Below are 25,550 nucleotides of genomic sequence, written 5' to 3' on the forward strand. Positions count from 1 at the left end.
GGGAGATAACTCAACTGTTCCCCGGCCTAAGGGGGCAGGGCTGCTCTGCCCAGCCTGTCCCCTGGAAGGGTGCTTAGTGATGGATGGAATGCCTGTTCTTTACCCGAGGGGAAAGAAGTGAGGCGGGATCGCCACTGCTCCCCCCGGAGGGGGAAGGGCTTCCGCAGGCGTACGCCCTACCGGCTGCCGGTCCCACACCTTGCCAGGATGCGGGCTGACACCGGTTCCGCGCGTAGGTATTAGAACCTCACGGAGTTGTTGGGCATAGCCCAACCCGCAGCTCTGCAGATGTCTGCCAGAGAGGCGCCCTGAGCCAGTGCCCATGAGGGGTGTGCCTCACTCCCAACGGGCAGGGGCGAAATGAGATCGGTATGCCCTAACGAGGGCATCCACGATCCAGTGCGCCAGCCTCTGTTTGGAGACAGCCCTCCCTTCTGCTGACCTCCGAAACAGACAAAGAGCTGCTCAGAGCTTCTGGGCTCTGCGTGCGGTCCAAGTAGAGGCGCCGTGCGCGTACTGGACACAACACGGATAGGTTGGGTCTTCCTCCCCGGTGGGGAGCGCCTGCAGGTTCACCACCTGGTCTCTCGGGAGAGTGGTGGGAACCTTGGGCACGTAGCCGGGGCGGGGTCTCAAGATAACGTGAGAATCCCGGCCCCGAGTTCTAGGCAATCTGTGGACACGGAGGGTGCTTGTAGATCCCCTACCCTCTTGGAGGTGAGCGCCATGCGGAAAGCCGTCTTTATCAAGACTGAGAAAGAGCGGCAACCCCGAGAGGCTCGAAGGGGGCGGGGCCTCTTGAGGCCCGCCACCTAGGTCGCAAGAGGGTACGGAGCGCGGGTAAGGTGGTCACCCTCTCGCGCCCCTTAGGAACCTAATGACCAGGTCGTGCTGTCCCAGAGGCTACCCAGCACTTGGGTCATGATGAGCGGCCGTAGCGGCTACATACATTCCCAGTGTGGAGGGGGAGAGGTTACTCCCCCGTCTCTCTTGAGGACGGGACAGCTCGTACCCGACCGAGCAACTCCGCGGGTCTTCTCGCCGAGAAGAGCACCAGGACGAGAAGAGGCGCCACCTATGGGCGTATAGCCGCCCAGTGGCCGAAGCCCTAGCCTGAGTGACGTCCCAACCGGACCGGGGGTGGGTCACTCAGGATCTCCTCGTCCCGTCCAGACATGGAGACCAGGTTTTGCCTGGGATGCCGTAACGTGCCCCTTCCCCTGGGGAAGCTGTCCGCCAGGGGGAGCGGCCAGGGGGGAGTTGTTGTCAGAGCCTCAGCTCCGAGAACCAAGTCCTGGTTAGGCCAAAGGGGCGTAACTAGTACCACTTGATGCTCCTCTTCCCTGGCCTTGCACAGGACCTGTGCAATGAGGCTCACTGGGGGGAAGCGTACTTCCGCTTGTCCCGCGGCCAGCTGTGCGCAAGGGCATCCGTGCCGAGGGTACCTCGGACAGGGAGTACCAAAGCGGACAATGGGTGGAGTCCGGGGAGGCAACAGGACCACCTGTGCCTGGCCGAACTGCCCCAAATGAGCCGGCTGCGCGGGGAGGGAGTCGCCACTCTCCGCGAGGCGTCGACTGACGAGAGAGCGCATCGGCTGTCTGGTTCAGGACGCCTGGGATGTGTGTGGCTCGCAGGGAGCTGATCACCTGCTGACTCCAGAGGAGGAGGCGTCGGGCGAGTCATGTTAGCTGCTGTGAGTGAAAGAATACGCCACAGCAGCTGTGCTGTCCGACCGGACCAGCACGTGCTTCCCTGCACGAGAGGTAGTAGCCTCCTCAATGCAAGTAGCACAACCAACAACTCTAGGCAGTTGAAATGCCAACGCAGGCGGGGGCCCGTCCACCGCCCCGACACTGCTTGCCCGTTGCACACGGCACCCCAACCTTGCAGGGAGGCATCCCAAAGGGGACCCCTGTCCGCAAGAAGGTCATGGAGACCAGGGGGTTAGGGTGTGTCGGCAGAAAAGCGTGATGACCATACGCCTGCTGCCGGTGTGCCACGCTCTCCAAGGAACTTGACTCTGTAGCCAGTGTTGGAGCGGTCGTATGTGCATCGACCCGAGATTCCAACACAGGAATTTCTTTTTGCGATCTCTTGCTTAACTTTTTCCCTGTTAAAAAAGTGATGAATTAAAACAAGTTAGAGGAAATCCAGATTCAGTTCATGCAATTAATATGTTAGAGGTGGTAATAAGTTCAGTATAATATAAGAAAGTGTCATTAAAATGTGATCAAGTTGCATGAGAATTATCTTATACAATCTTAAAAATAAAGGTGCTTCACAATGCCATAGAAGAACCTTTTTTGTCTAAATGGTTCCATAAAGAACCTTTAACATCCGAAGAACCTTTCTGTTTCACAGAATTTTTAAAAGGTAAGAAAGAGATTGACTGATTGGTTCTTTGTGTAACCAAAACTGGTTCTTCTATGGCATCGCTGTGAAGAACCTTTTAAGCACCTTTATTTTCAAGAGTCTATAAAACACAAATTGTACATAGCAGCTGCGTGCAAATTCTGGTTGGAGCCAAAACAAATGATTAATTCAAAACACTGTCACATGACACATATGATGGCATGCTAATAAAGCTGTAGTGATTAAAGCAGCGATGACAAGTAAACATTCTGTATTCTTAATTCACACACCAGGACAACTGGAATGGTCAAATAAAACCTGTAGGAATCTTGCTAAAATGAAGATTATCCTATACAACAATGTTCCGTACATCGCTTCAATTACGCTTTCAGATGCAAGACAGAAAGCAATGCAAACACTCACATGAATCAATACTCTTAGGCACAATTGTCCTGCCATCTGTGCGATGCCTGTGTTTCAGTATGTAAAAGCTTGTGGAAGTGTTGTTACCATTGTATAGGCCTGTTTGGCACAACAGCAGGCCACATGAAGTCATGCTTGAATGTTGCAATTGAGGATGTGTCATGATTCTTTGGGTCTATTGAGCCGTAAAATTAGGCGGTTTAAAAATAACAGCAATTATGTAAGGAAATATTATGCAAAGTAATATTGGAGCCACATGGTACATGCATCTTTCCAAAAAGAGAATTATTAATTAAGATCCATCTATCCATCCAAGTATTACTCAAAATAGCATGAGGGTTTTGAGGTTATGAAAAACTATCTTCTGCAGCTCAACTTGTGTAGCATAGCAACTGCAGTCATGGGTGCAATTCCCAGGATATGCTCATAAAAGTATACCGTAAAAAAAGTACAACCTTAATGCATTGTAACACCCTTTCTACACATGACGTGATGCGATACGACAATAGAACTCATTATAACTCAAAAAAGACAATAGAACTCATTATTATTCAACATTTTGAACACACTGGATGTGTCGCAATGCATTGCTATAAATGCCTTGTTGTTAAGGGTGTTATGTTGTCTTGTTGATGTAAATTGTTAAACAATTGGCCTTTATTTGGTGATTTATTAGGTCATCTCAATGCAGTACAGTAACAATACCAGACATAGTGTCACTGAGGAGTTTTAAAATGTCTTATAATTATAATCCTATTATTAAACTTTCACTGCTATTGCTTTAGGGGGATCTATTTAGAAGTGTTCTAGTGTGTGCTCCTAAAAAAAACATTAAAGAACAGATGGTCAGTTCCCAGTTACATCACTGCTCTGCTTTTAACACAATGCTTCCGGTGGCTGAATAATAAAGAAACTCCTCCTCCTAAAAACATGATTTTCTTTTGATGGGCTGTGCATAATAAAGCAATGCATTCTCTGCTCTGTCCATAACAGAATCTATTGTGAGTCCATGGATACAAAATGTTCTGCTTTTTACAATGTTTTTCACTTCATATTGAATTCTTTGCCAGTAATAATCTGTGCAGTGGAACAGCCATTAAAAGCTTACATCTCCACAAGGGAGAACGTCTCGGTTACGGTTGTAACCTCGGTTCCCTGATGGAGGGAACGAGACGTTGTGTCGAACCGACAGATGGGGTTCGTCCCTGAGAACCAATCGCTTCCGACTTCTTAGAAAAGGCCAATGAAAATTGGCGAATGAAATTTGCATGCCGGACTCCGCCCCCGGATATCCGGGTATAAAAGGGAGACGGCGTGCCTCATTCATTCACCTTAGTTCTGAGGAGCCTGAGACCTCTCACGACTGCTGCAGTGGGCAGCACGTGTTGTGGCAAGAAGGACACAACGTCTCGTTCCCTCCATCAGGGAACTGAGGTTACATCCGTAACCAAGACGTTCCCTTTCTGTCGGTCTCTCGACGTTGTGTCGAGCCGACAGATGGGGTTCCTATGGAAAACGCCACAACACTGTGCCCTGTCACAATCTCTAGCGAAGCGACGGTGACTGGCCTGGGCGTGTCAGCCGTGAGCGCTACCGCGAAATTGTAACCTACCAGTGGGTAGGTAGGGGGTCCCAGAGCTTTACTTGAAAGGTGGGAAGGCCCCTGCCTTCGGCCTCACAGGCGGCGGCCTTGTTTCTCTAACAGCGAGAAGCCGCCTGGTACCGTAAGGCCACTGGGTAAGCGCTACTTCCTCAAGCGGGGGATGCGCTACAGAGACCACTTCCTACCGGAGGGAGGAGTTTAGTGGAGATACCAACATGGTCTCACCGATGGGGGAGAACTCATGGGAAGAATGTGCGGACTGAAGGAGTTAACCGCGAGGTGGAGGTCCACCTAGGGAAGGTCATGGGTTACCAAGGTGGGAACCAATCATGAGGATACATCAGACGGAACCGCCCTGCTGGGGGGTTACAACGTCCGGTAGCACTAGGTCCGGTTAGAGCTATGTTGTGGATAACTCAGTTGGTACCCGGCCTAAGGGGCAGGGCTGCTCTGCCCAGCCCGCCCGCAGGAGGTGCTTGCTTAGTGATGGATGGAGTGCCTGTTCTTCACCCAGTGGGGGAAGAAGGGAGGCTAGTTTAGTACGCTGACCCCCTTAGGAGAAAGGGGGGAAGGTACTGTCATAGGCGTACACCCTACCGGCCGCCAGTCTTGCCTGATGCCTGCAAGACTCGAGCCGATACCGGTTTTACGCGGAGGCTGTAGGACCTCGCGAAGGTGATGGGTGTAGCCCAACCCGCAGCTCTGCAGATGTCTGCCAGAGAGGCGCCTCGAGCCAGTGCCCACGAGGAGGCTGTACTCCGTGTGGAGAGAGCTCTCACCCAGTGGGCGTAGGCGATCTTAGGACAGGTACGCCATAGTGACGGCGTCCATGATCCAGTGCGCCAATCTCTGTTTGAGACAGCCCTCCCTGCTGATCTCCAAAACAGACAAAGAGCTGCTCAGAGCTTCTGCGGCTCTGCGTGCGGTCCAAGCAGAGGCGCAATGCGCGTACTGGACACAACACGGATGGGGTTGGGTCTTCCTCCCCGGTGGGGAGCGCCTGTAAGTTCACCACCTGGTGTCTCGGGGGAGTGGTGGGAACTTTGGGCACGTAGCCGGGCCGGGGTCTCAGGATAGCGTGAGAATAACCGGGCCCGAGTTCTAGGCAATCTGTGGACACGGAGAATGCTTGTAGGTCCGCTACCCTCTTGAGCGTCCTCCCGAGAGCCGTCTTCATCGTGAAGTGAGAAAGAGCGGCATCTCCGAGGGGCTCCAGGACCGCATCAAGGTCGTAAGAGGGTACGGAGCGTGGGTGAGGTGGTAGCCTTCCCGCGCCCCTTAGGAACCAAATGATCAGGTTGTGCTGTCCTAGAGACTTACCAGCAACTGGGTCGTGATGAGCGGCAATAGCGGCTACATACACGTTCAGTGTGGAAGGGGAGAGATTACTCTCGAGTCTCTGGAAGGACAGCACGTTCCCAATCGAGCAACTCCGCGGGTCTTCTCTTCGAGAAGAGCACCAGGATGAGAAGAGGCACCACTTACAGGCGTATAGCCGCCTAGTGGCCAGGGCCCTAGCCTGAGTGATGGTCTTAACCGCCGCAGGGGGTAGACCACTCAGGATCTCCTCGTCCCGTCCAGGGGCCAGACATGGAGGTTCCAGAGGTCTGGCCTGGGATGCCATAACGTGCCCTTCCCCTGGGAAAGCAGGTCCTTCGTCAGGGGAATCGGCCAGGGGGGAGCTGTCGTCAAGAGCATTAGCTCCGAGAACCAAGTCCGGTTGGGCCAGTATGGCGCAACTAGTACACTTGATGCTCCTCTTCCCTGACCTTGCACAGGGTCTGTGCAATGAGGCTCACTGGGGGGAAGGCGTACTTCCGCTTGTCCCACGGCCAGCTGTGCGCTAGAGCATCCGTGCCGAGGCAGGGAGTACCTTAGCGGGCAATGGGTGGTGTCCAGGGAGGCGAAGGGGTCTACCTGAGCCCGCCCGGACTGTACCCAATGAGCTGGCTGCGCGGGGGTGGAGTCGCCACTCTCCGCGAGGCGTCAACTGACGAGAGAGCACATCGGCTGTCTGGTTCAGGTCGCCTGGGATATGTGTGGCTCGCAGGGATCTGCTCACCTGCGGACTCCACAGGAGGAGGCGTCGGGCGAGTCGTGTTAGCTGCCGTAAGCGAACGCCACCCTGGCGGTTAAATACGCTACGGCAGTTGTGCTGTCCGACCGGACCAGCACGTGCTTGTTCTGCACGAGAGGTTGTAACCCCTTCAGTGCGGGTAGCACATCCAACAACTCTAGGCAGTTGATATGCCTGCGCAGGCGGGGGCCCGTCCATCGCCCCGACACTGCGTGCCCGTTGCACACGGCACCCCAACCCTGCAGGGAGGCGTCTGTCATCACCACGACGCGCCTCGTGACCTGCCCGAGAGGGACCCCTGTCCGTAGAAAGGTCATTGAAGACCAAGGGGTTAGGGTGCGTCGGCAGAGAGGCGTAATCACCATCCGCCTGCTGCCGGTGTGCCACGCTCTCCAGGGAACTCGACTCTGTAGCCAGTGTTGGAGCGGTCTCATGTGCATCAACCTGAGGGGTATCACCACCGTCGAGGATGCCATGTGCCCAGGAGCCTCCTCCCGCTGACTGCTTGAAATATTCCAGGCAGTTCAACACTGACTGAGCGCAGTCGCGCTGTAATGGAGACAGAGTTGAGTTCCATACCAAAAAAGAGGATGCTCTGCACAGAGGAGAGCTTGCTCTTTTTCGGTTGACCTGTGGTCCCAATCGATCTAGGTGCCGAAGCACTAGGTCCCTGTGTGTACATAACAGATCTCACGAGTGTGTCAAATGAGCCAGTCATCGAGATAGTTTAGTACCCGCACACCTCTCTCCCTGAGGGGAGTGAGGGCGGCTTCCACGATCTTCGTGAAGACTCGTGGGGACAGGGACAGACCGAAGGGGAGGACTCTGTACTAATATGCCTGACCCTCGAAAGCGAACCGTAGGAACGGGCGATGACGAGGGAGAATTGAGACATGAGAGTAAGCGTCCTTCAGGTCGATTGCCATGAATCCATCTTGACATCTGATAGATGCCAGGATGCGCTTCTGCGTGAGCATCCTGAACGGCAGCTTGAGTAGGTGCCTGTTCAGGGTACGCAGATCTAGCGACCCCCGCTTTTTTGGGGACGATGAAGTACGGGCTGTAAAACCCGTTGAACATCTCGGCTAGAGGGACGAGCACGATCGCTTCCTCACCAGAGGGGTGGCGACCTCGGCCCGAAGCACGGGAGCATCCTTGCCTCTGCTGAGGTTGAGAGGATGCCCCGAAACTTGGGCGGGCGTCTGGGGAGTTGGATCGCGTAGCCGAGACGGACCGTATCCCGTAGTCACCGTGACGGTTTGGGAAGCTCTTGTCAGGCTCCCAGGGACCGAGACAGGGAGGCTAGGGGTACATTCTGCTTCATCGACCTCCCGGGGGTGGTTCGATGGCTGGCAGTGTGGATCCCTCGCCGTGGGGGGGGGGAACCCCCGGAGAGGAGATCTGCTCTGCAGTTTTACCTGCCTGGCGATGATGTTGCACAACGCACCATCGAATGAGAGTGCTTTGGCTGCTGATTATCCTCGACATTGGGTCTCGCCGTGACGCAACGCCGAGTTGCCGAACACCGTCGTGTAGAGGGTGAGAGCGGCTGTGATAAACGCCCAGAGAGGGAGAAAACTTTTAGAAGTGGGCTGTTGGGACGGGGCAGGAACCGTCCCGGATCGACCACCAGCAATGGAATGGCTGGGGTCGGGCCCGAAGGTATTCTCCATCTCCCTGGGGTCTTCCCATCAGGGCCGCTTTGGCTTCCGCCGTGGCTGCTGACATCGAAGAGGACCAGGGCTGCTGGGAAGCAGACGGTGCACGGGATCTCGGCGGCCAGAGGGCGGTCGAGTCGCGGCTGGGGAGGACATACTTGATATCCTCTGTCTGCTCCCTAACTGTCGAGATCGACAGTATCACCAAACAGCCCCCCCTTGCGAGATTGGTGCATCGAGAAAGCAGACTTTCTCGGCGTTACTCACCTGTGCAAGGTTCAGCCAGAGGTGTCTCTCCTGGACCACAAGTGAGGACATCGCCCGACCCAGGGCCCTCGCGATCACCTTGGTCGCCCGAGAGCGAGGTCGGTGACGCCGCGGAGATCCTGCATAAGCGCTGGGTCGGTCTTACCCTCGTGGAGCTCTCTCCGTGCATTGGCCTGCTGGAAGGCCATAGCGTGGTGAAAGGGGACAGCTTGGCCCGCAGCAGAGTAAGCTCTCGACACCTCAGATGCCGAAAAGCCTACATGCTTTGGACGGGAGTCTAGGTCGAGCCCCTGGGGGACATTGACGTATCCTCTAGCTGCCCCACCATTGAGGGAAGAAAGGGTGATGGAACTAGTTGACGTGTACGCGCCGAAGGGGGCGTTCCAGGTCGTACTAGGTTCCTCATGCACTTCCGGGGGAACACGGCACTGGGGGCGAGTGCGGCTTGGAGCCGCTCTCAAGCCCGATGTACCGTGTATCCAGCCGCGAGTGTTGGGTGAGGCAGTGCGGTGCACCGCAACCCAATACCGGCGGCCCGGGAAAGCATGGTTGACATTTCGACGTCCGCTTCTTCCTGATCTCGACCCCCCGAGGGAGGGAGCTTCAAGGAATCGTCGGAGTCTGATGCCAGTAAGTCACCCTCCGATGCTGCAACAGACATCTCATCAACGGTGGGACCGTCTCATGGGGAACGGTCAGACGAGCAAGACGAGGTGCAAAACGGTCCGCGAGCCAGTGGCTGACGGATTAGCGCTCACAGTAATCCTCATATCACCCTCGCTGTTCGCCGTATCGGGCGGCAGGGCCGTAGTCCTGCCGTCACGGAACGGGAAGCAGACGAGGTGGTGGCTGAGTCCCGTGGGAACACAGCCACCCGTGACGCAATGTCTGAATCGTCAACCGCCCGCAGTGCGGGCAGGACTTTTCCACAACATCTGCCCCAGCGTACTGGAAGCAGACATCGTGTCCGTCCCCCTCCTCGATGAGTGTGTTGCACCCACGAGAACAGCGGGACATGCCACGCTGGAGAAATTTGCTCTTTTAGAGAAAAAACTCGACCACTTCTGGAAGTCGCTGCAGGAAGGGACAGTCCGCTGCACCACGTCGTAGAGCCGGCAGTCTTGTAGTTGCTACTTGAAGCGAAGTCTGTTGATCATGAGCGAAGGCTCCGAAGAACAAAAGGTGAATGAATGAGGCACGCTGTCTCCCTTTTATACCCGGATATCCGGGGGCGGAGTCCGGCATGCAAATTTCATTCGCCAATTTTCATTGGCCTTTTCTAAGAAGTCGGAAGCGATTGGTTCTCAGGGACGAACCCCATCTGTCGGTTCGACACAACTTCGAGAGACCGACAGAAAGGGAACCTGATGTTCTTACAGAGAATGTCCACTAAATAGAAAAAATGACATAAATAAATAATAGACAAGGAAGAAGAGATTGTTTCAATGTCATAAGGCCAACATTACATTGAATTACACAGTATAGATTTGAATGGCTTGTTTTCAAGTTGACCACCACCCCTCATACTGAATTTCACCATTAAGGCATTTAACATGATTCTGTAAAATAAATAACTCAGAATTACTTCACCTCAGAAAAATTACAGTTTGTTTTCAAATTTTTTGCTGTCATGAGTATGGTTCATTTGTTATTTACCCAAATATATATGTATATATATATACACTATTCACTGAAGTTAATCATTAATATGTACACACACCTGGACACATGATAACTTCTAAACTGAATGTGACACTTGCTGTCAAATTTTGTGTTTACAAACAATTAGGCCGGATGTCCATAAGGACGAAGATTGGGAACCCCTGATCTATTTACACATTGCTCCTTTAGTTGCATGAAATTGCTCAACTTAATGTTAAATGTAATTGTTTTTAGCAGTGACACAAAACAGTTTGGGGGCTTGATAATTTTGCTATCAATTTCCCAGCAAGAAGCATAACAAAGCACAACTGAAGTGTAGAAACACCCTTTTAGGGTAAAGCCTAACTTTACGCCTATACCTTATAGCCTGCTAGCTAATTTTAGCCAAACTCAAACAACTTGGCAGTTGGCAATGTGCGCATAATTTCTTTCAGTTCCTTGCCATACTGAAACGGGAATGCGTCATCACTCTCGTGAGATTGCAGGATTTTGAAAATCTTAGCAGTACAGTTTAGGCAATCATCCACTTTAAACTGTGAAAGGAAATATTTGTAAAATTATATCTGATTTATATGTATATGCATAACTTTCATAAAAGTAATACAATTGTAATGTAGGCCTACATAAAATGTCTCGAATAATGACTACAATGCAGTGGCTTTGTAATCACTTGACCACACAGGCCACTTTGCAAATATAATTTAGAGGACACCCTTACTATTTTTCAGTATTAAACAAGTATTGATAAATATGACCCATAATTATCAACAAACATTGTGGATTATACAAAGTAAAAAGTTACAGTATATACAACATTTACTCATAGTGTTTTTCCATTTTAGGAACTTTGTGTCAGCTTACCCTGTCCTTGAAACCAATGAACCCATTTCTATGCCCACAAAGGAATTAAGGTAAAATCACTTATTGGAAAATATAGGTACTTCATGTTGACAAAACAGATTTCTGTTCAAAGTTCAGAGTTGCTTAATAGTAGGGATTTAACAATATCAAAATCTCACTGTACGGCAATACCTCGGTATAAAGTCAATGGCACGGTATTTCTTGCATTATTTAAATGACAAGTGATGACTTTGAAACGTGACATAAGCATCCTCTTTTCTTTATCCTCTAATGATAACTGTTGCTTAGAGTTATGAGTTATAGTATGAGATGGGTCAAATGACCTAAAATAATTGCACCAGATGGACCTTGCCAAAGGTAACATCTATAATTGTTTCTAACATTCTCTATGTTAGGCCCGGAAGACCTATCATTCATACAGTCATGTGACCAAGATAATATTGAGACAATTTAGCAATTGCGATAACACGATATCGATAATATTGTTACATCCCTACTTAATAGTAATATTAAACAGTTCAAGATACTGTATAGCTTTTTAACCTAATTTCAACCTGTATATAATGTATTGTAAGAATTGAAATAAATAGAAATAAAGTGGAAATTAGTAAATATCTGGAAACTCTTTTCAGTACGGTCTAATATATAGCCACAAAGAATTAAGAGGTCACTTCGGTTTTGTCTGTTATCAGCATTGTGGCAATATCAATCCAGTGTCTGTTGAATTGCTACTATTGTTTACCTCATTTGTAAGTCGCATTTAATAAAAGTGTCTGCTAAATGACTAAATGTAAATGTAAATGTGAATTTCAACAGAAACTAACCTCAGGAATGACATAAACGTCTGCGAAAAACCTGCATGTGAAATGCAGGTTTCATAAAAAAATCATATATGCATTTCGAACCGATCCCAAAATACAAGTAATGTGTCGTTAAAAAAATATTATGAACTTCTCCTCAATGCAAATAAAAACAATATTTTCATTTGTAATTCTGAAAAAACGTTGTCACTACATGGTTCACAGAACTATTTTAACAAGTACTTTTTTGGAGTGTTTTTTTCCTTGGCTGTATGCCTGAAGAGGTTTTTACTGTGATTTTCCCAAATAGTCAAATATGAGTGTAATGTATAAATCTACTTGCTAATTCCTAAAGTCTTAACATGTTTTTATTTGTTCATTGTGGTTTAGAGCATCACCTTCAGCAGACGACACATCTACCTCCATACCTCTAACTGGAGACAAACAGACTGATGCAGATATACTTTCCTTTGTCAGAGCCAGACACAACCTGCTCAACCGGACAGGTATTAAATAAACACTGTTAACCAGTGCTCTAAATAATGTCGCTGTATAAGCTTCCCAGTGGGCAGCGCAATACACATGAATTTGTTTACTAAGCTGATGGAACCAGCGAATGCAGAAACATTGTTTGGAAACCATGTGGCACTCTTCCGCAGGCAGGGGATGGGCGGGGCTGTGTGTACTGACCCAAACCCAGATCTTACAGAGTGTGGTTTTAGCCTCTAGGAGGCTGCTCAGATAGCAGCAGCAGTAGAATTTGTCCGGTTCAGAGTTGTTCTACCACTGAAATAATTTTTGAGACATTATTTTAAGAAAAACTACAAAATGTTGCTTTAAAGGGGTCATGACATGTTTTTATTTTATTTTGTTGGTGTAATTATAGTATTACTTAAGCTCTGTGCATTAATAATATAAATATATGTAGAATTGTTGTCTGAATCATAAGAGAGAGACATTAAAGAGGAGGAGTGGGGGTTTACGACAGCCATCACTTACCAGGCCTCTTGGACCAAGGACCAAGATAATTTGCAGCAGTTTACAGTCAAGCATGTTTCTGTTACAAAAAGAACATTCCATTGGCATAATCATTCTTCACAATGGTAAGTGTGAATGGGCCTGTTATTGCTGAAATTTAACTGAGAAAACGCATACCTACTCATTGAGTATGCCATTTCGGATTCAGCCATACTCTCTTTTTCCCAACCTTGGATACCTGGCAGTGTCCTGCATGAGGCCGCTATAGGCCCGGTGGACTTACTTTAGTGGAACTTTTTGAATTCTGAACTCTCCACACAGATTGGGATGTTTGCTTTGCACACTGAGAAATTACAAGTATTCTGGTCTTATATGTGACCCTGGACAACAAAACAAGTTTTAAGGGTTGAGATTGAGATTTATACATCATCCGAAAGCTGAATAAAGGACAATTGTTAGGATAGGATAATATTTGGGTGAGATACAACTATTTAAAACTCTGAGGGTCCCAAAAATCTAAATATTGAGAAAATGTCCATCAGAGGCTCTGTAGGAGGCCGTTGCTAAGTAAAAACAGGTTTGTTTTAACACTCTTGATTAGCTTACCGCTGTATTGGCGTTGCGGAGAATCGATGAACCCGAAAACGTCTTGGTTACGGATGTAACCTCAGTTCAACTCGAAAAGAATCAAGAGGCAGACAATATTGAATATAATGAACAACATTTATTGATACATAAAATGTAGGACTTTGGCGTGGGCCCCGTCTGTATTAGAATCCGAGGGTTATGGATTCTTGCAGATCCTGCCTGAGATGAAGGCAGGGGCGGAGCCAACCCCCAAAGATTTCGGAGACTAAATTGGTACCCACCGGTAGATTTGACATTACATCGGGTCTTATGTAAGATTCGAACGCTGAAGAAGACCATCTGCCCAGCACCTTTATTGATGAAGTCGGGATCCCACATTCTGCTGCAGCTGTAGCTGCACCGATTCTAAACGAGTGTCCTGTATACCTATGGGGTGGTAGTCCACATTTCGCTCCGTTGACCGCTCCCATATGAGCCGGACTGCGCTGGGATGGAGTCACCATTCTCCGCGGGGCATCCCTTGACGAGAGAGCACATCGGCTGTCTGGTTCAGGTTGCCCGGGATGAAGGTGGCTCGCAGGGACTTCTGACTCCAGAGGAGGAGGTGTCGGGCGAGTCGTGACATCTGCCGTGAGCGTATGCCGCCTTGGTGATTGATGTACGCCACGGCAGCCGTGCTGTCCGACCGGATCAGCACGTGTTTGTCCTGCACAAGAGGCCGGAGCCTCCTCAGTGCCAAAAGGACAGCCAGTAACTCTAGGTAGTGGATGTGCCATCGCAGCCGGGGACCCGTCCACTGCCCCGATACTGCGTGCCCATTGCACACGGCACCCCACCCCTGCAGTGAGGCATCTGTCGTGACCACGATGCGCCTCGAAACCTGCCCGAGTGGAACCCCTGCTCGGAGAAAGGCCAGATTTGATCAGGGATTGAGGGTGCGAAGACACTGAGGCGTTACCGTAATGCGTTTGGTGCCGGTGTGGTACGCCGTCCAGGGAACACGACTCTGAAGGCAGTGCTGAAGCGGCCGCATGTGCATCAACCCGATAGGGATTACCCTGTCGAGGATGCCATGTGCCCCAGGAGCCTCTGAAAATGTTTGAGCGGGACCACTGGAGTCCGCCTGACCAATTTCAGACAGTTCAGCACCGACTGCTCACGTTCGTAGGTGAGACACGCTGACATACGGACATGTCAGTCTAGTTCCATACCGAATAAGAAGAGCTCTGCGCTGGGGAGAGCTTGCTCTTTTCCCGGTTGACCCGTAGGCCCAGACGGTCTAGGTGCCGGAGAACGGGGTCCCTGTGCGTACACAACACATCTCGCGAGTGTGCCAAGATAAGCCAGTCATCTAAATTGTTGAGTATCTGCATGCCTTGCTCCCTGAGGGGCGGTAAGGTGGCCTCTACGAGTTTGGTAAAAACCCGAGGAGTCAGGGCCAGACCGAAGGGCAGGACCTTGTACTTATACGCTCTTCCCTTGAATGCGAACCGCAGGAACAGCCAGTGTTGAGGGAGGATGGAGATGTGAAAGTATGCGTCCTTCAGGTCGATTGCCACAAACAAATCTTGGTGACGAACTGAGCCCAAGATGCGCTTCTGCGTTAGCATCCTGAATGGCAGCTTATTTAGGTGCTTGTTTTGGGCACTATGAAGTACGGGCTGTAAAACCCGGAAGACATCTCGGTTAGAAGGACGGGTTCGATCGCACCTTTCGCCAGAAGGGCGGCAACCTCGTCCCGAAGCACGGGGAGTTCTCCCCTCGAAACGAGGTGTGGAGAATGCTCTGAAACTTGGGCGAGCACCTGGTGAACTGTGAAGAATGTGGGCGGGCCCGGACTTGATGGGAACGCATTTTCCCCGTGTTCTTCCCATCAGGGCCGCTTAGAGCTCCTCTTAGCGGCTTGCTGACAGGGGGAAGATGCCTTCCTCCGCGGGGGTCTGCATCTCGGGTGTGTCGTCGTCTGGGAGGGCCCTGGAACCAGAGGTGCTGCCGCGGGAGGCAGGCTGCTGGGAAGCAGGCTGCGCTCGGGACTGTGTCGACCGATAGGTGGTCACGTCGCCGTGCTGCAGGATCTGCTTGATCGCCTCAGTCTGCTTCTGCACCGTGTAGAACTGTTGTGACACGTCCTCCACGGTGTCACCAAACAGCCCAGGCGGGCCTTCTGGGTGTCACCCATCTGCACAAGGTTGAGCCACAGATGCCTCTCTTGGACCACAAGTGTGGACATCGACCGACCCAAGGCACGTGCCGTTGCCTTCGTCGCCCGGAGCGCGAGGTCAGTGGCAGTGCGTAACTCGCTCATGCGAGTTAGGTCGGCCTTCCCATCGTCTAGGTCCTTCAGGGCTTTAGGCTGAAAGACCTGAAGGATCGCCATAGTGTGGAGGGCGGAAGCGGCCTGTCCAGCAGCATTGTAAGCCTTTGACACGACTGTCAAAGAAAGCTTACAAGCTTTGGACGGAAGTCTATGTCGACCCCTCCAGGTGGCAGCTGTCTGCGGGCACAGGTGCACCGTGACTGCACGCTCCACCTGGGGGATGTCGACATAGCCTTTGGTCGCCCTGCCATGCAGGGAAGTAACAGCCACCGAGCCCGCTAGCTTGGAACGCGCCGAGAACGGTGCATTCCAGGACTTAGTGAGCTCCTCATGCACCTCCAGGAAAAATGGCACCGGGGCGGTGTGTGGCTATTGACCACACTCCGACACCAGAAACCACAAATCCAGCCTCGCGACTGCCCGGGCAAGCATGGCTGACATCTCAGCGTCGGCCTCATCTTGAGCTCGACCACCTAGGGGCGGGAGCTCAGAGAGGTCTTCCGCATCTGATTCCAGGAGGTAGCTGTCCGATGCAATGACAGAGAGTTCGTTCTCATCTCTCTGTGGAGTCTGCTCGCTATAGGACGGTCTACCGCTGCCCATCTGGGATGAGCCAGGTGAGCGTGCTGGGGTATGGGTGGTCTGTGAAGCCGAAGCTGACGGATCGACATCTATAGGAACCCCCAAATCACTCACAAAGAACGTAGCCAGCAGTGACCGCAACACCTTAATCGCCATGTTCTCGCAGACAGAACATGCTGGTTCGACAAACCCTGCCTCAGCATGCTTGATCCCCAAGCATGTGACACAGGTGTCGAGCCCGTCTGACTCAGGGATGAGTCTGTCACAGCCAAGGACACAGCTGCGAGACATGTTCGCAACTGTGAGATATTTTCTCCTTTAGGTCTGTAGCTCACTGCCGAGACACCCAGGGAACTCTGCTCTCAGGAGGGAGAAGTCCGCTGCTCTGCATCGTAAGTCCAGCAGTATGAAGATTCTGAAAGAGATAATGCTTGTCAGTCATGTGCCACGCAGGTTCCGAATAACAAAGGATGAATGAATGACCGCCGCCATCTTTCTTTTATATCCGTATGCACAGGGCGGGGACTGGCGTGCGTGTGACATTCGCCAAGCCCATTGGCCTTTTTCAAATTCTTCTCGGAGATGATAGGTTCTCAAGATAAAACCACAGTCACAGGAAGTTCAGAGGCGGCCATCTTGGACATTCAATTCAATTCAATTTTATTTATATAGCGCTTTTCACAATGTGCATTGTTCCAAAGCAGCTTTACAGGAGCAAATAAGAAAAACACAGAAAGGTAAAACACAGCACAGTGCATGGTGTTTATAGACCAAGCAAGATCATTATAATAAATAATATCTAATAAATAAATAAATAAATAAATAAATAAATGCAGTCTCCCGGTGAGCAAGCCAACACTGCACTGCTCTGCTGTGGCGAGGAACCCAAACTCCAATGCTGAATAATGGAGAAAAAAAAACCTCGGGAGAAACCAGGCTCAGCCGGGAGGGCCAGATCTCCTCTGACGTGTCATAGCTGCACTCAGTGACCCCGACCAAAGCCACCGAGCAACGTCCACGAAGAACAGGGAGAGCCCACGAGCCGCGACCCAGGAAGCCCCACCCGCCGAAACCGTGCAGGTCCAACCCGGTCCCATTCCGTGATCAACAACAGACAACAGAGGGACAACCAGGGAAAAGTAGTAATGGCATAATTAACTTTATTCCTCTGTTGTCCGACATCGACCACAAAACAAGACCAACCAGACCAGACCCACACAGTCCCAACAAATGAAACGCCCCGAACCACAACCAACAAGCCCCCCCCACTCCCTACAACACCCACCCAGCTACCTCCAATCAAAGTCACTGAGTGCAGCCATAACTTCAAACTGCTGTCGTGTGATGTAAGTTTAGCATTAAATACCAAGTATTGTAAATTTAGCATTTATGTGACAGGTAGTCCGTCTTTGCTCTCGGTTGGGGATGGAATTGTCTGAGCTGGGCCGGCCAGATGGTCGCCTTTTTCTTGGGTGGTGATGGAATTGCCTTGGATGGAGCTGGATGGTCAGTCAGTCCGCAGGCTCTCGCAGGAGGATGGCACGGGATTTTCCGATGTAGCTGGCGTAATCTCTAGTTGTGGATGGGCATATGACGTTCATCTGGGCCTGGCGGAATCTCTCCCTACCTCGGGATGGGCATCCCGAGGCGAGGGCAGAAACAGAAAGAGAATAATTAGCGTAGCTGCTGTTCATTAGCTATGTATTAGTGAATGCTTGGCTGAAAAGATGTGTCTTTAATCTAGATTTAAATTGGGAGAGTGTGTCTGACCCTCGAATAGTATCGGGGAGGCTATTCCAGAGTTTAGGTGCTACGTATGAGAAAGCTCTACCCCCTTTGGTGGATTTAGTTATTCTAGGTGTTATCAAAAGTCTGGAGTTTTGAGATCTTAGAGAGCGTGATGGGTTGTAGTGTGGTAGAAGCTCTGTTATGTAGGTAGGGGCTAAACCGTTTAAGGCTTTATAAGTAATTAAAAGAACTTTAAAGTCAATACGATACTTAATGGGTAACCAGTGAAGGGTTGATAACATTGGGGTTATGTGATCGTATTTTCTGGACCTGGTTAGAACTCTGGCAGCTGCATTCTGAACTAACTGTAGTTTGTTTATTGATGCTGCAGGACAACCACTAAGCAGTGCATTACAGTAGTCAAGTCTTGAGGTCACAAATGCATGAATAAGCTTCTCTGCGTCAGCCACACATAAAATATTTCGCAATTTGGCAACATTTCTAAGGTGGAAGAAGGCTGTTTTTGTGACATTTGAGATGTGATTTTTAAATGACAGGTTGCTGTCTAATATAACGCCAAGGTCTTTAACTGTATTTGTTGGAGTAACAGTGCAGCCTTCAATTTGCAGGTCATAATCCGAAATATTCTGCTCACGTGTCTTTGGTCCGATAAGTAATATTTCTGTTTTATTAGAATTTAAAAGAAGGAAATTACAAGTCATCCAATGCTTTATATCGTCGATGCACTCTGCCAATTTGGATAGTTGGAAGGAATCATCTGGTCTTGATGAGATATATAGCTGAGTATCATCTGCATAACAGTGGAAGCTAATTCCATGTTTTCTAATAATGTTTCCAAGGGGCAGCATGTATATGGAGAATAGCAAGGGTCCTAAAACCGATCCCTGAGGTAATCCATAATTTACTTGCGTTAGATTTGATGATTCCCCATTTAAATGGACAAATTGATGTCTGTCTGATAAGTAAGATCTGAACCATTGTAGTGCCTGTCCCTGAATACCGGTATAATTGTGTAAGCGATCTAGAAGTATTTTATGGTCTACAGTATCGAACGCAGCACTAAGGTCGAGCAGGACTAGGAGTGAGATGTTACCTTTATCTGATGCTATAAGCAGGTCGTTTGTAATTTTAACGAGCGCAGTTTCAGTACTATGATGCGGTCTAAAGCCTGACTGGAATTTTTCGTGTATGTCATTATTTTGTAAGAAAGAGCACAACTGAGTGGACACTACTTTTTCTAGTATTTTAGACAGGTAAGGGAGATTTGAAATCGGTCTATAGTTTCCTAGTTCATTGGGGTCTAAGTTTGGTTTCTTGATAAGAGGCTTAATGACGGCCAGTTTAAAGGCTCCTGGGACATGGCCTAGATTAATTGACGAGTTGATAATGTTATAAATGGGCTCAATTGCAACGGGTAATAACTCTTTTAATAATTTAGTTGGTATGGGGTCTAATAAGCAAGTTGTAGGTTTAGATGTTGCAATAAGTTTAATTAAATCTTCCTGTTTTATAGGTGAAAAACACTGTAGCCTTTCTTTTGGGGCGATGGTTGGTACTAATTTATAGGACAGACTTGGAGGTTGAGTTTTTACTATTTTGTCTCGTATGTTTTCGATTTTCTCTGTAAAAAAATTCATGAAATCATTGCTACCAAGGTGCGGCGGAATACCCAGGTCAGGTGAAGTCTGTTTATTTGTTAGTTTAGCAACTGTACTAAATAAAAACCTTGGATTGTTTTTGTTAGTTTCTATGAGGTTACGGAGGTGCTCAGCCTTTGCTGCTTTTAGTGCCTTTTTATAACAGTTTGCACTCTCTTTCCACGCAATTTTAAAGACCTCTAATTGGGTTTGTTTCCATTTGCGCTCCAGTTTACGTGTTTCTCTTTTAAGGGCGCGAGTGGTGCTATTGTACCATGGTGCTGCGTTTTTCTCATTAATCTTTTTTGACTTCATAGGTGCGACAGCTTCTAATGTATTAGAGAAAATAGTGCCCAATTTGCTGGTCATGTCATCGAGCGATTCTGTATTTATTGGTATGGTTATTAAAGGAGTCAGATCTGGCAAGCTCTTTGCGAAACTATCTTTAGTAGTCGAGGTAATTGTTCTACCCTGTCGATAACGAGTTAAACGGCTGATTTCTGCAGTGCGCAGTGTACATGTTATAAGATAGTGATCAGTGACATCGTCGCTTTGAGGTATAATATCTATATTGGTTAGATCGGCTCCGTGAGATATAATCAAGTCTAGTGTATGATTAAATCGATGAGTGGGTCCATTGATGTGTTGTGTTACTCCAAAAGAGTGTAATAGCTCTGTAAACGCCACTGCTAATGCATCGTTAGCACTATCTACGTGGATATTAAAGTCTCCGACAATTAGTACTTTATCAACGTTAACCAATAGGTCCGATAGGAAGTCCGCAAACTCTTTCAGAAAATCAGTGTAGGGACCAGGGGGTCTATACACTGTAGCCAACGTACAAGAAAGCAATGATTTTTTACTGTCAATTGGAACAATTATGTTCAACGCAAGCACTTCAAATGATTTAAATTTATGCTCCGTTCTCTGAGTTACAGTAAGAAAGTCTCTAAAGATTGTTGCGACACCGCCACCTCGACCAACCGGACGTGGCTCATGCATATAACAGTAGCTTGGTGGTGTACACTCATTTAGACCGTAATAATCATTTGGTTTAAGCCAGGTTTCGGTAAGGCAAAGTATATCAAAACTGTTGTCTGTGATCATTTCATTTACAATAACTGCTTTTGAATTTAGTGATCTAATATTAAGTAGGCCGAACTTTATGAGTTTGTTTTGGTCGTTTATTACATTGTCCTCAGGTTTAATCACGATTAGATTTTTTCTCTGAGATTTGGCTATTTTGTTATTTTGTAGTATTATTCGGGGGACAGACACAGTCTCTATGCATTTGGAAGCAGTAACATTTCTAACAGATGAGTGGGAGGAACACAGACTATGGTTGAAGTTTTGACTTACCGCTGGGAGACGTAGTCAAGCTGTGCGTAGCGTCTTTGAGATGTTGTCAGACAGAAGAACCGCTCCGATGCTGCTGGGGTGCAGGCCGTCAGGGCGGAAGAGCCTAGGTCGCTCCCAAAACAGATCAAAATTATTAACAAAGAGCAGCTTCTGTTCATGTTCTGGACATGACAGGGAGCATGAGAAACTCAAAGAGAGGCATGAGAGGCAACCATGTTGTGTTATTGATAGGCAGCCATGTTGTGGTCGGGCTCTGGAGTGGCAGCCATGTTGTAGATGGGCCCTGGTGTCCCATGCCATAGTGAGAGAAACAGGTAAGTCACGACCTCGCCAAGAATTGAGGTTTGCACAGTTCCACATTGTAAATTTGTTTTTAGAACCTACGGTTCTAGTATAATTACAGTGAAAGTGATAGAAGTGCAAATGTTACACCATTCCCCATGAGTGGGGTCAATAGAGGGTATGCATTTCCTATGTGAACATGACAGAATATGACCCTTTGAGTGGCAAAAAAATGGCTGCTTTCAATAGAGGGACTGCACGTGACTTCACCGCACACGAAAGCCAAGCAAGCCATGCCCACTGAGTGGCAAAAAGACTAATTGCAGAAGCCTTTGCCGCTATCTGGACTAAATGGGTAAAGCTTGTTGTGTGATTGATTGTACAAACAGTTAAAGCACAAAATGTTATATTTCTTTTCACAGACTGCTGAAAGATCCCAGTTTCTTTTTCTCCTATTGAAAGAAGCCCTTTTGCTGAGTGTTTTGCTCCTCAAGGGGGCGGGTTTCGGCGTGTTTACTAGGAAAGTGATGTCAATGCTGTAATGAATTCACTGTTGTTAAAATTATAATGAGCTTGGCTCACCAAGTCTCCACCAGACCGCAATGGTCAAATCCATAAAACAAGTTATTTAAAACATCAGTTTCAGTCATTCAGGGAATAATTGTTTAGGATGTTGGATGTGATCAGTAGAATCGTGTTAGATAATTTGTGCACACAAACAGTCTTCCACAACCAAGTCGATCTGCGGCAATCTCAGTCTCTTTTTCTAATTAGACCCAAATACGTGACACACACACAAGGGTACATCTCAGTTGATTCTCGATTTATTATTGTACGAACAGAGGCTTATATTCAACTATGCATCCTTGAGAAATGGTACGAAGTTTAATGAAAGGACAGACAGTTTGTTTTTCATTCGTTATCAGAATGGAAAGTACAAGTGTTCTGACGACAAAGACAAAAATATGTATAAAGGTTATAATAGGCAAATAACAATCATAAGAGCCATAAGAGAGTGTTTCAATCATAAGAGCCATGAAAGTATTAAAATTTAACATTGGCCACTTTAAATCATTTATGATTTAGCGCTCTTATGATTATAACTTCAAAACTAACCCTACAAAAGGGTGAAAGATAATAATCAGTCCCCTTGACATCATCTATCCTGACCTCGAGGTACATTTTACCAAATGAGACCAAATGATACTCCCACATTCTTAGTGGCTCACCAGACCAAACGTCCACCCCCGGCCCCATTTTCTCTTTTCATTTTCTTTAATTGTCTTTTCCTTGCCTCTCTGACAGAGGGGGGTGGTAAAAGATCTAGCTCAACCTACTCTAACATCATATAATCATCATTCAAATTAAATTTAGTTATGCCTATTTTTTGTCCAGAATAAAATAACAGGGCAAAATCAAAGCAACTCGTTTTCACAATTAAAGTTGCGCTCCATTTTTCGGGCTACTTTCTTTAGAGTCTGAGTGTGTTCATTATACCACGGTGTTGGGCTGCTATCTTTCATCTTCTTTAAGCGCAGAGGTGCAACTGTGTGTAGTGTTTCGGAGAAGGTGGAGTTAAAATTTTCTGTGGGAAAGTTGTTAACCTGTTATTATCCCAGAAAAAACCCTGGCATGTTTAGAACCCTGTTAAGAAGCAGACATCTCCTGTACAATTTTGAATTATAAAGAGATTTTTTTGGTAACGCTTTACATTAAGGTTCCCTTTGGAGATCATTAATAAATGCATTTATCAAGGATTAAAAACGAATTTACAAATGTATTGTAAATCATTAATAAACCGAATTACTGCTGGAATTTTACGACGTGGTGCAGCGGACTGTCCCTTCCTGCAGCGACTTCCCCTGGGCATCTCGGCAGTTCCAGAAGTGTTTGAGTTTTTTTCCTTGAAAGAGCAAATTTCTCCAGCGTGGCATGTCCCGCTGTTCTCGTGGGTGCAACACACTCATCGAGGAGAGGGACGGACACAATGTCTGTTCCCACGGGACTCAGCCACCATCTCGTCTGCTTCCCATTCCGTGACAGCAGTGGCTATGGCCCTGCCATCCACTACGGCGAGCAGCGAGGGTGATATGAGGATTACTGTGAGCGCTAATCCGTCAGCCACCGGCTTGCGGACCGTTCGCACCTCGTCTTGCTCGTCTGACCAATCCCCATGAGACGGTCCCACCGTCTTGTTCCTCAACCAAGCATCGGAGGGTGACTTACTGGCATCTGACTCCGACAATTGCTCTGAGCTCCCTCCCTCAGGGGGTCGAGCCCAGGAAGAAGCGGACGTCGAAATGTCAGCCATGCTTTTCCGGGCCGCCGGCATTGGGTTGCAGTGCACCGCACTGCCTCTCCCAACGCTCGTGGCTGGATACATTGTACATCGGGTTTAAGCGCGGCTCCAAGTGCCGTGTTTTCCCGGAAGTGCATGAGGAACTTAGTAAGACCTGGAACGCCCCTTTTCGGTGCATGCACGTCAAACTAGTTCCATCGCCCTTTCTTACCTTGATGGTTTGGCAGCTAGAGGATACGTCGATGTTCCCCAGGTGGAGTGTGCCGTCGCGGTGCAATTGTGCCCGCAGACGGTGGCCACCTGGGGGGCTCGACCTTGACTCCCGTCCAAAGCATGTAGGTTTTTCAGCATCTTTGGTGTCGAGAGCTTACACTGCTGCGGGCCAAGCTGCCTCCTCTCTCCACCTCTCCGCGCCTCTGCGTCGTGAACACTTCACTAACTCAATACCGATATACTTTAAAGTCGAAACTGAATGTCTCATTTCTGAAAAATGCCGCGCTACTGAACTCTTTTGATCCTAATTTTTGATCCTTTTTGTGTCTAATTGTGCTACGATGTTCAGCAATCAGAGTTTTTAAAGGTCTACTAGTCTTACCAATGTAACACAAACCACAGGGGCACCTCAACATATAGATCACATTAGATGTTTTACAAGAGATTGTACCCTGAATTTTAAATTTTTTACCAGTGTGAGGATGTGTAAAAGTCAAAGTTTTGTATGTAAAGTTGCACTGTTGGCAATTCCCACACCTAAAATTGCCATGTGGTATGGTGTTCAAAAAATGAGGAGTAGGTGGCAGATCGGCCTTAACCAGAATGTTACGAAGATTAGGTGCTCTTTTATAAACTAAACGAGGTGGTTGTTCAAAGCATTTCTTGGATCACAGACTAGGATCACTTTCCAAAATATGCCAATGTTTGGATATAATTGTCTCAATCTCCTTAGCAAGAGGCGAATATTGCATATAGCAATTAATACGACGATCAAACTTTTTATGTTTTTTGACAAGACACTCTTGTTGTGACACATCTGTGAACCGACTCGCAGCTGACTGAATCCATTCTTCTCTATATGCTCGTTTTTTGAACCTCTCTGCCAAAAGTCCCGATTGATCATGAAAATCTTCATCTCTACTGCAGATGCGACGAATACGACTGAATTAAGAAATAGGTAACGAACGCTTCAGCGAGACCGGGTGGTAAGATTGTCCATGTAAAATAGTATTGCGATTAGTAGGTTTTCAATATAATGTGGTTTCAATGCCGGTGCGGTTAGGAGAACAAGCACATCTTCTCTTGAAGAAATTCAATCGTAAATTTTAAAGCGTTACATTTACTATTTACCAGACCATGAAATTCCAACAACTCAGATTCCGTACCACTCCATATTATAAAAACATCATCGATGTATCGTTTCCATAACAGAATATGTCGGAGAAAATTATTCTCATCAGGGTTTAACACAAACTGTTTTTCAAACATACCACAAAATAAAGATGCAAAACTTGGGGCCATCTTAGAACCCATACTGCCACCAGAAATCTGCAAGTAATAATCTGATCCAAACAAAAAATAATTATATGATTACACCATTTTTGCCAAATCAGTTAAACATACATTACTAGGAACCTTATCAGGGCGTAAATCAAGAAAAGATTCAATCGCTTCTAATCCACCCTGGAATGGAACATTCGTATACAGCGATTCAACATCCATCTTAACTAAAAATACTGGACAATCCGGTAATCGCACATTCTTAATCAAGTCAATAAAATCCATAGTGTCTCTAATATAAGAAGGTAAGGACGTAACCAATGGTTGTAACGTGTTTTTTTCTCTCTTTGATTTAGTGTTTTGTATAGTTTTTCAAAGGTTTTGGTTTTAAGAATGGTTAACAATATTTGTTTTTGTCTTTTGTGTGTTTGCAGGTGCATAATTTAGAATTTACATTTATATTCAATCATATTATTATTTTGACTTTTGCGTGTGTTTATATATTGATGTATTATCAATATTTTACAATTATAATTGTAATTTTTTTTCTAAATATATT

The 25,550-nt window shown here is 47.7% G+C and overlaps 1 protein-coding gene and 1 long non-coding RNA gene across 2 annotated transcripts in view; one reads left to right on the forward strand and one right to left on the reverse strand.

Annotated features, from left to right (window-relative positions):
• kif6 (kinesin family member 6) overlaps positions 1 to 25,550 on the forward strand; it is a 171,107-nt gene that overhangs the window by 113,655 nt on the left and 31,902 nt on the right. Inside the window, exons 17-18 of the mRNA XM_057344758.1 lie at positions 10,888 to 10,956; positions 12,097 to 12,212. Of these exons, the coding sequence (XP_057200741.1) occupies positions 10,888 to 10,956; positions 12,097 to 12,212 (185 nt within the window). The remainder of the gene's footprint in view (positions 1 to 10,887; positions 10,957 to 12,096; positions 12,213 to 25,550) is intronic.
• On the reverse strand, positions 16,830 to 22,517 carry LOC130560756 (uncharacterized). The gene is made up of 2 exons (XR_008963741.1): positions 20,917 to 22,517; positions 16,830 to 17,794 (listed from the first exon to the last, which is right to left on the reverse strand). It is a non-coding gene; the product is annotated as an uncharacterized LOC130560756 (long non-coding RNA).

This window comes from Triplophysa rosa, linkage group LG10 (assembly GCF_024868665.1).
Source record: "Triplophysa rosa linkage group LG10, Trosa_1v2, whole genome shotgun sequence".
NCBI classification, from domain to species: domain Eukaryota; kingdom Metazoa; phylum Chordata; class Actinopteri; order Cypriniformes; family Nemacheilidae; genus Triplophysa; species Triplophysa rosa.